This window comes from Pinus tabuliformis, chromosome 1_1, assembly GCF_031772625.1.
Source record: "Pinus tabuliformis cultivar Carrire ecotype Pingquan chromosome 1_1, CPIR1, whole genome shotgun sequence".
NCBI classification, from domain to species: Eukaryota; Viridiplantae; Streptophyta; class Pinopsida; order Pinales; family Pinaceae; genus Pinus; species Pinus tabuliformis.
The window spans coordinates 556,143,840-556,153,637 of NC_142297.1; the positions used below are offsets into that span (position 1 = coordinate 556,143,840).

The 9,798-nt window shown below is 33.2% G+C and overlaps 1 protein-coding gene across 1 annotated transcript; it reads left to right on the forward strand.

Moving 5' to 3' along the window:
• The first annotated feature begins 620 nt into the window (after positions 1-620).
• On the forward strand, positions 621-1,716 carry LOC149214353 (bidirectional sugar transporter SWEET3b-like). Its single transcript, XM_089389371.1, has 3 exons — positions 621-701; positions 1,311-1,433; positions 1,576-1,716. The coding sequence occupies exons 1-3, from the start codon at positions 621-623 to the stop codon at positions 1,714-1,716; spliced, it is 345 nt and encodes a 114-aa protein (XP_089245497.1).
• Positions 1,717-9,798: the final 8,082 nt, after the last annotated feature.

The following is a 9,798-nucleotide window of genomic DNA, read 5'->3' on the forward strand; positions in this document are numbered from 1 at the left end:
ATCAATCATCACTTCCGGGGCTTGCACCCATGAGAGGTAGTCGTAACTGACTAATTTCTCATGATTTTTGAATAGTTCACTTAGCACTCATTGCATCGGGTGATGCTCACAGGGGTGAAGAAGTGGGATTGAAACTAGTGAAATGAATCACATAGCATCAATCATCACTTCCGGGGCTTGCCCCGGTAACTAGGACTTCCCAGGAGGTCACCCATCCCAGATCTCCTCTGGCTCAAGCGCGTATAACTGTGGAGTTTTTCCCCACAATCAAGCCCACTTAGCTTGCTACCCCATTTGCAAAACATTAGCAAATATTGTGCCTCATGAACCATTCAAGTAGAGATCCCTTCACTCTTTTTGAATTTAAGTATGGGTGTTTAGGCAGTGCATTATATTAGATATCATCTTAGTTAGATATAATCTTAATATTTGGTGGCCAATATACCATATATATTCCTTGAACATAACTACATTCAAGAGGGTGATACAAAAGAAAAGTACTGAAAGTTTCTCAGGCTTTCCCTATGGAATAGGGCTATTCAATATGGCTATTCAACTGCCTTATCTCCATTTTGTACGGGTCTCCTCTAAAAAGAAATGGATGTCATAACGTGATTATTATGGCTGTCAACATTATTGGGCTTTTTCTACAGTGTTCCTTCGTTTGCATCTATCTCACTTTTGCTCCACCTAAGAGCAAGGTTTTTTTCTGATCATATTTCCTATGAAGAAATAGCATTGATATCATTACCTTTATGGAATAAAACCCCTGCTTTTAATAGTTAATATGATTCCTTAGAGGGATTCCGCTGGGGGTACACAGTTCATGCCCATTGATCACTTACATATTGTTAATAGTTAATATGATTCCTTAGAGGGATTCCGCTGGGGGTACACAGTTCATGCCCATTGATCACTTACATATTGTATGTTTGCAGAAGAGTATGGGTAGGATGGTCATGGGGGTGATGGTGATGTTTGCAACTATTTTGATTTTGATAACTTGCTTTTGTGCTATCCATGATCACAAGCATAAGAGGTGCATTGTACGAACTGCACGAATAGTGTCCACTACGATTATCTACGGTTCTCTACTATCCATAATTGTAATCTCTACATTGCACTACTTTTATCTTCACATCCTCTACTGAACTACATGCTTTATTTTATTTATGTTTATAGAAAATGATTAGAATACTTGTCAAAATAACATATGAAATACATCATAAAGCATACTTTATAATTTAAAAAACAGGTAACATCAGCTATTAATGTTATTTTACTGTGTGTTGTTATTATATCATATTCAGACACTCGTAATTCAAACCAAAAGCGTGGAATTCCTGCCCAGCTTCTATTTCTCCTTGTTCGCTATCTTCGGAAGTGCTTCGTGGATTGTGTATGGTGCTCTTAGTACAGACATTATCATCCTGGTAATATAATGCATTGAACTGCTCATAATACTACATGTAACAAAATTCATTTGACTGTTGTATTTGACTCACATTTTCAAAAAGACGATGGCATATTACGCTTCGGCTGAACGATATATTTGTTTTGTGATATTCTGCACAGGCACCAAATTTTTTGGAATCTCCATTAGGGTTCGGGCATATGGTTTTCTACTGTATATATCGCCATAGAAAGAGCGGGCCTGCTGAAGATACTAACGTGAACGCAGACAAGGAGTTGGAGTCGACAAAAGAAAAGATTTAGGACGACAAAACAAACTGTATCTCTGGTAACATCGAAATGCAGTTGAATGTATGAGCTGAGGGTCGGGGCAGACATGACCCTTCACTGTGTTATGGTGATTCGGTGTTTTGTTCAGTTTGCCCATCTTTTAGTTAATTATGTTTCCGCAGTTGGCCTTCACATGCATTTTTCATAATATGTGTTCGACTTCATAACATGTACAGGTAGAGATCTTCTGGATGCCATTTTCATTTTTGAATGTTGTTTGGCTTTAAAATGTTAAAAAAATAGCTTTACATCATTGGAAGGATTATAATGTCAAGATAACCGAACCGAATGCGTTGGTCAATTTGTTAAGATTTTTAATAATGTGTAATATGGTTTGAACAGCTGTGACAGTGTTGGTCACTTTGTTAATATTTTTAATAATGTGTATAAATCACTGTTAGAAAGGTATGTATACTTTATTTTTACTTTTCTGATTTTAAACTTGTGATTGTTTCCGGAGAAAAACATGCTCTTAATAATTAGACCATCTCAAAAAGTATGAAAAATATAACAAACCATACTTTATAATTTACAAAAATTCTAATCCTTTCCACCCTAAATGTTCACATGTGCAGAATACATCAACGCGTACTTTCAACCTTAAATGTTCACATGTAAATAGTAAAATACACGAACCCGAATGTGTAAACAAACTGAATTCAATCAACATATAGAAATTTAATGGTTTTTTCAATATTGAAAGTAATTCATTTTTTATTTAGAAATCATTTTCTTTTAATATGTATTATTATTATGTATAAATTTAATATATATTCTATAATGATTTAATAAAAAACAATACTTAGAATTGAACGGATAACTTAATATATAACTTCATTATCTATCTAAAACTTGTACACTAGTAAAATGGTATATTATTTTACAAAGAAGTATAAGAATTTTAAAAATAATTTTATAGATATGAAAAAGGGTTTATATATTTATTTTTTCATTGTTTACTGCAACAAACATTATCCTTCTCTGGATTCGTCTAATCTAGTTTTCCGTTTAAGTTATTTATAGATTGTTTAATTAGGCATCTCTGTTTATGCTAAAGGTTTGGTAAGTTTGATTCTCCTTTTAAGTTATTTATGGATTGTTTAAGAGGCATCCACGTGTGGGATGAATTTGATTTTTGCATAGGGAGAATTAGAAATGTATAGGTAAGTTTAATTGGTAATGTTATATATTAGAAATGTATAGGTAAGTTTAATTGGTAATGTTATAAATAAATATATTAATGATATTTTTAAATAGAGAATTTATCATGATAATACAATTAATTTTGTCATATACTCAATTTTGTCACATACCTTCTTGATCCCATATTAACATTTTTCACATAGCTCTTTAACTTAATATTAATTATCATCTATTATGCTCCTATCACTAAAATTACCCTTTGATTTAATTTATATTCAATAGTGGACACATGCATAAGTATTCAATCGTCCTCATAAACAAAGACAACACATGGACTATACACATATGATGAAAGAATTCAAGAATATAGAGAGTAAGGAGAAACATACAATACATCCCATGCAATGAAATCAGACCAGAGTAACTAAAAGAAGTCACTTGGAAAATCGAGCACTGCCACCCAACCTAGAAATGGCTACCTCTAGTCACCCCCAAGCCGAGAGTTCTTGCCATGGATCAAATTCCTTTTGTTGATCACTTCAATGTGTATTTAATACCCTCTTTCATGATATGGTTTCTTTTAGTGGCGTCTGGCTTTTAGGTGGATATTTATATCCATTTGCCTAGGCTTTTCATGGAAAAGCTTGTCTTTCTCTCCCGCGAGGCTTTTCCCATAAAAGCTTTCCTTTCTCTCATGCAAGACTTTTATGTTAAACTTAGCATCTTTTTCCAGCTAAGAAACCTAGTGGATATTTATCTCCCAATCAATTAAGTTTATCTATAATTTTTTCTATAAGTCTCATCAAGAAATAATTATCCATTCTCATTCACCAATGGGATTTCATTTGGCAAGAATCTCATCTCTCATATTTCATTTTCCAAGTAATTATTTTATATTTATTTATTTAATAATAAAGTATTTATTTTCATTGTTACACATCAGGCCTAGCTTTTGCTAAACAAAATGTTACATACAACAGAGTGGTGTTACATATTCCCCCCCCTTAAATTTACGTCATCCTTGGTGTATTACTACAATTTACAATTTATTTCCTCATTCATAGGTAGTTGTTTATGAATTTCAAGGTTCCCATGGCCTTGCCACTTGAAGTAGATCTTCCTATATATAGGTTAAAAAGGATTTCTGCCGCAACTCTCCTTCAATTGCTACCGGTAAAATTTGTTCAATCAATTATGTGAGATACTTTAAATGCCATAAAAAAACTCAATTTTGTTTACCGCACTTAATTTCAAAACGTGATATAAGAATACTACTATTTGAGTAAATATGGGTTAATGTTTCGCTATTTGACTATGATTCCTTATTTTCATTGTATTATAATAGGAATAAATTGCATGCTCTTCCAATACATTTGTGTTCTTGCCAAACACTTGCTTCGTGCAGTCTCCCTGCATTAGTCACGACAAGTCAAAATAACACTTTTGACCAATCAACATGTATAAAAGATTACCTCTCGTTAACTCATAACCATCAAAATCATAAACCATATGTAACTATCAATCATTGATCAGAACAATAAATCACATGTATATAAAATTGAAATAAAACACTTATCCTTGAATTACTCCTTATCTTCCACCTTTGTCTTTCCTTGGTACACACTCTGAATCGGTTGCCACACTAGGAAATCACCCAGTGCCTTCTCCTCAACCATATGTACCTATACATAGTGTGCATCACACACATACAATTATAAATGTCATATATCATCATGCAATACATGCATCCGTCCAAGTACCATATGTACCATTTGTACACAGTACCACCTCTACCCATGTACCTAATACCAAATGTACATAACATCACCTACATGACATATACCTCATCCACATGTTTCAACCATGTTAGTATTATGCCAAAAAATCCTTCAATTACTCATATTACCTTTACAAAAGACTGATCAAACCATGCTTGGTTTCTGGATTAGAGAATAAGAAATTTCATGGACCTATTCAATTTCTGCAATGAGAGCATAAGTAAATAATTTTTATGTCAAAGTGTTCAAGTTCTTTTATTTAGCTAATCCTATTCATGTGTCTTGTGGTTGCAACAGAATTTCAGCAAATTAGTGTCATGGAGGTGTAGAGTTCCATAACTATTTTGTTTTGACACCCTTTTTCCACCATTTTCCCACCATTTTCCTCTTTTTCATCATCACAATCAACTCAATAAAGGAACTAAATCATAGATTTTGATAAGATAACAACTCTTACATGTCTTATTTTTCATATGAGTTAATGTTCCTTATTGTTATATTAAAGAGTTCATAGCTACAAAATTAACGTGTTTTTGCATCCATTTTATAAATCTACAGCTACCTAATGAAGTAACTAAGGATATGGGTAGTAGAGGATCGATCCCCTCATGGATCTCCTCCTATTTGCTCAAGCCAATTCACCGAAGGAATCAAACAGTGGCATGGTCAAAGATAAAGGTCAACACGTAGCAACAAGAGTCCAAGCACAATACATTTTCTCGATTTACCTTCCAGATAGCAAATCGTTGAAATAACCCATTTCCGGTCTAGTTTCATATTTGAATTAGGATTGAACAACAAACCTTTAGGCATAGAAGTCTCAATGAATTGACCACACATTTTATATAAATATATATCCTGTGTAAATGATATTAGGGAGGAAGTATTCATTAACTGTTGAAGAACTTGTGAATCAGATCTTCATTCTTGTATTAATCTGAAGTTACATTTCTGATTCGATGCGTATGTGATTGTGAATCATACCTACCGGATGTGGAGGACCCCTACAGACAGTCAATGTTTTTAATTTATTTTCATTTCTTTGATATATGATTGTTTCATTCAATTTCATTCTGTTATCACTGCATTCTACTTTAGTTACTTCGATGTTTTCAGTATTTCGTATAACTCGGATTATTTCGTTACCATAGACTCCTATATATAGAAAGGAGGTATTGTCATTTGTATCATCCAAGAATTGTTCATTTGTGTAATGTAAAGGAGGTTTCCCCCTCGAAGAGGTTGAATTCTAAGGCATTTATCTTTCTTTTCTATATTTTTGTGAGCTGGTTTCATAACAGTTTGCAAACTAAAGTTTAAAATGAGAAATCTTATGCAAAACCAATATTCTTATATTTTCCCACAGACACAGACCAGAAAACAGTCTCAAAAATCAATTTCTATAAAGAATGAGAGGAATCCACACGTATGGAGAAATATATTTTATTCCAAAAACAAATCCCTCGAGTACCATTCTTCTTTATTTTCCTCGCACACTAACTAGAAATTTTACAAAAATTACATATATATCATTTCCAGATTTACCCAGATCCATAAGCATAGGATCAGATCAACTAAGAATAGCTCAAATGTCAACTATGAACTTCTTTAAACCAAATAAAAACAAATTATATCTAGTTATCAGAAATTGATTCTACCTTATCCTTAGAAATTAAAATTGACAATTGAAGGATCCAACCCCTTCGCTTCTGAGTTTTTTTTGGTTTTCTTCAGAAATAGCCATGAAGCATGACTTTGACCAATATCCCTTACATTGGCCACCAAATTGACTATGCTCCTACATGAAAATTCCAAGGAAAAAAGTTTTCATGGGCTTCTGTCAATGAGCTTAGTATATAATCAACTCCTCTCCTTTGTAAACTAGCTTATTTTTTCCAAGTTGCTTTAGATATATGAGAATTATTCCTTTTGATTAGAAGCTCCCAATATTCCTTACCTATGGTTTTTTATAAAAAAAAATTTGTCTAGTATCATTTCAAGTTCTTGTGTTGTAGATGGAATTCGTGCTGTCCATTGAACTTCTGATTCTGAGATGTCCTCTGGCTCTTCTTGCTAACTTGTCTCTCCTACTTGATATTAATACAAGTCTGCTACATTGAAGATTGGAGATATACCAATCCCTGCTGGTAACTCTAATTCGTAAGCATTGGCTGAAAATTTCTTTAAAATTTTACGAGGACTAATATTTTTGTATTTGATTTTGTTGTATTCTCTTGCTGGAAATCTTTCCTTCCCGAGATGAGCCATTACTAGGTCACCAACCTCAAAATTCACATCTCTTCTCTTCAAATGTGCTCTTTTCTTGTACCTATTGTTTCTTTCTTGAAGTCTTTTTTTCATTGTATTATGTATGCTTTGCATAGCTTCTGCAAAATCTTCACCTTCAACACTGCTTAACTCTACCTTGCCCAAATTTTTGAGTTCATGCACTCCTCTTGGATTCATACCATACATTATCTGAAAATGACTCATTCCAGTGCTTCTATTGAAAGAGTCATTATAAACATATTTTTCTTTAGCTAACACATTATCCTATCATTTTGGATGTTCTCATACTAAGTTTCTCAGGATATTTCCTAAGCTCCTATTAACCACTTCAGTCTGCCCATCTATCTATGGATGATATGCAGAACTAAAATTCAATTATGTGCCCAATTCTTCCATAATGTCCTCCAAAAGTGTCCTAAAAATCTACTATCTCTATCAGAGACAATGCTAGTAGGAAAACCATGTAATCTGACAATTTCTCTAAAAAACAAATTAGAAATATTTACAGCATCACTAGTCTAATGGCATGGAATGAAATGTTCCATTTTTTAAAATCTATTCACTACTACGAAAATAGAATCATGACCTCTTTGCGTTCTTGGAAATCCTAAGACAAAATCCATACTTATAAAATCTGACGGTCTCGATGGAATAGGTAGTGATGTATACAAACCAGTGTTTTGACTTCTCCCTTTGGCATATTGACAATTTTCACATCTTCTCACAAATATTTGTACATTTCTCCTCATCTTTGGCTAATAGTAGAAGTGTTGTAGTTGTTCTAAAGTTTTATCATAACCAAAGTGACTTGGTAAACCTCCACTATGTTTTTCCTTAATGAGATTCTCCCTCATGGAACAAATTGGGGTGAATAGTTGACATTTTTTTAATAATGGTCCTTCTTGTACCATGTATTCTACCCCCTTGTTCCTGCTCACTATTTGCTAATTTATGCAGTCTTCATATGCCTCTTTGAAATCTTCATCTTCCTTGTACAATTCTTTATAAATTCAAATGCTAATATTTGAATTTGTCCTTCCTGAATAATGAGATTCTTCCCGCTAAGTGCATCTGCAATTTTGTTTTGTTGTTCGCTTGTGTGCTTCAATGCAAATGTGAAGCCTTGTAGATACTCCACCCATTTGGCATGTTTTTGACTCAACTTGGATTGTTGCATTATATACTGCAAAGCATGATTGTCAGTATATAAAATAAACTCATGTGACATCAAATAATGCCTCCTTTTCTTAAGAGTTTGAACCACAACATAAAATTCCCTATCATATGAAGAATATTTCTGCCTGGACTCATTAAGTTTCTCACTAAATAAGTTACATGTTTTTCTTCTTGACTCAAAGCTGTCCCTATTATTGTTCCACTTCCATCACATTTCACTTTAAAAGGTTTCTTAAAGTCTGGTAATGTCAAAATAGGCTTTTCTGTGATCTTTTTCTTCAAAAACGTAAAACTTTTTTCAGCATTTTTTGTCCATTTAAAGGGTTGTTTGTCCTTTTTAATGGTCTCAATGACTGGTGCATTGATTTCACTAAAATTTATTATGAACTTCCTATAGAAGCTTGCCAATCCATGGAAAAGTATAACTTCGGTGGCACTTTTAGGTGTAGGCCAATTAACAATTGCCTTAACCTTTTCAGGGTCCATTTTTAATCCTTCTTCAGATATTAAAATCCTAAATAAACAAGTTCCCTTTTTAGAAAAGAGCACTTCTTCATATTCACAAACATTTTTTCTTGCTGGAGTTTCTTAAAAACATTCCTCATATGCACTAGATGTTCTTCTTTTCACTGATTATAAACTAATATGTCATCAAGATATACTATGAAAAATTTCCCTGTAAACTCCTTTAAATTTTCATTCATAAGTCTCATAAAAGTACTTGCAGCATTCGATAGATGAAATGGCATAACTAACCATTCATATAGTCCCTCATTGGTTTTAAAAGTAGTTTTCCATTCATTCCTTTCTCTTATCCTTATTTGATGGTATCCACTTTTTAAATCTATTTTAGAAAAATATCTCGCTCCAGCAAGACAATCCATCAAATCATTAATTATCGATAAAGGAAATTTGTACTTGATAGTAATCTTGTTTATTGCTCTCGAATCTGTACACATTCTCCATCTTCCATCTTTTTTTGGATTCAGTACAGTAGGTGTTGCACATGGACTTAACCTCTCCCTGATCAATCCTTTATCCAACAACTCCTGCACATGTTTCCTAATTTCCTCATTCTCTTTTGGACTCAATCTGTATGTGACTTTGTTTGGAAAACTTTATCCAAGTATCAAGTCTATGTGATGATTGATACATCTTATAGGTCGTAACTCATTAGGTAAAGTATCCATAGTAATATCACAATATTCATCCAACAACCTTTGAATTCCATAAGGAAAATCATCAATTGTAGTTGTTGTAAGAATTACACTAGGTTTGCAAACAAAAGAAAAATTTACCTCATTTTCCTCCATTTGTGGAAGATATTCTTTCCCATTCATCAACAAGGTTTTTGGACTATGAACCTTTGATGTGCATTCTTCCTACATAGGCAACAAACTATGATCTATACCATCCTTACAATACTTACATACATTTGTCTTCCCATCATGCATAGCGCTCCTGTCATATTACCAAGGTCTTCCAAGAAGAATATGACATACATCCATTGTCATCACATCACACAAAATTTTATCCTTGTATTTTCCCAATTGCAACTCTATCTCACACTTTCATTTATCAATGGTTGGTGACCTTTTTGCAACCAAGATATCTTATAAGGTGTAGGATGCTTAATGGTATTCAAATTCAATTTCTCCACCACTTTTGT

What these genes read in the sequence shown, in the direction of transcription:
- LOC149214353 (XM_089389371.1), top strand. Translation starts at nt 621, where the DNA reads ATGGCTGTCAACATTATTGGGCTTTTTCTACAGTGTTCCTTCGTTTGC. An exon ending in TTGCTCCACCTAAGAGCAAG is followed by an intron (nt 702 to 1,310) that starts GTTTTTTTCTGA and finishes TATCATATTCAG; the next exon opens with ACACTCGTAATTCAAACCAA. An exon ending in GTACAGACATTATCATCCTG is followed by an intron (nt 1,434 to 1,575) that starts GTAATATAATGC and finishes TATTCTGCACAG; the next exon opens with GCACCAAATTTTTTGGAATC.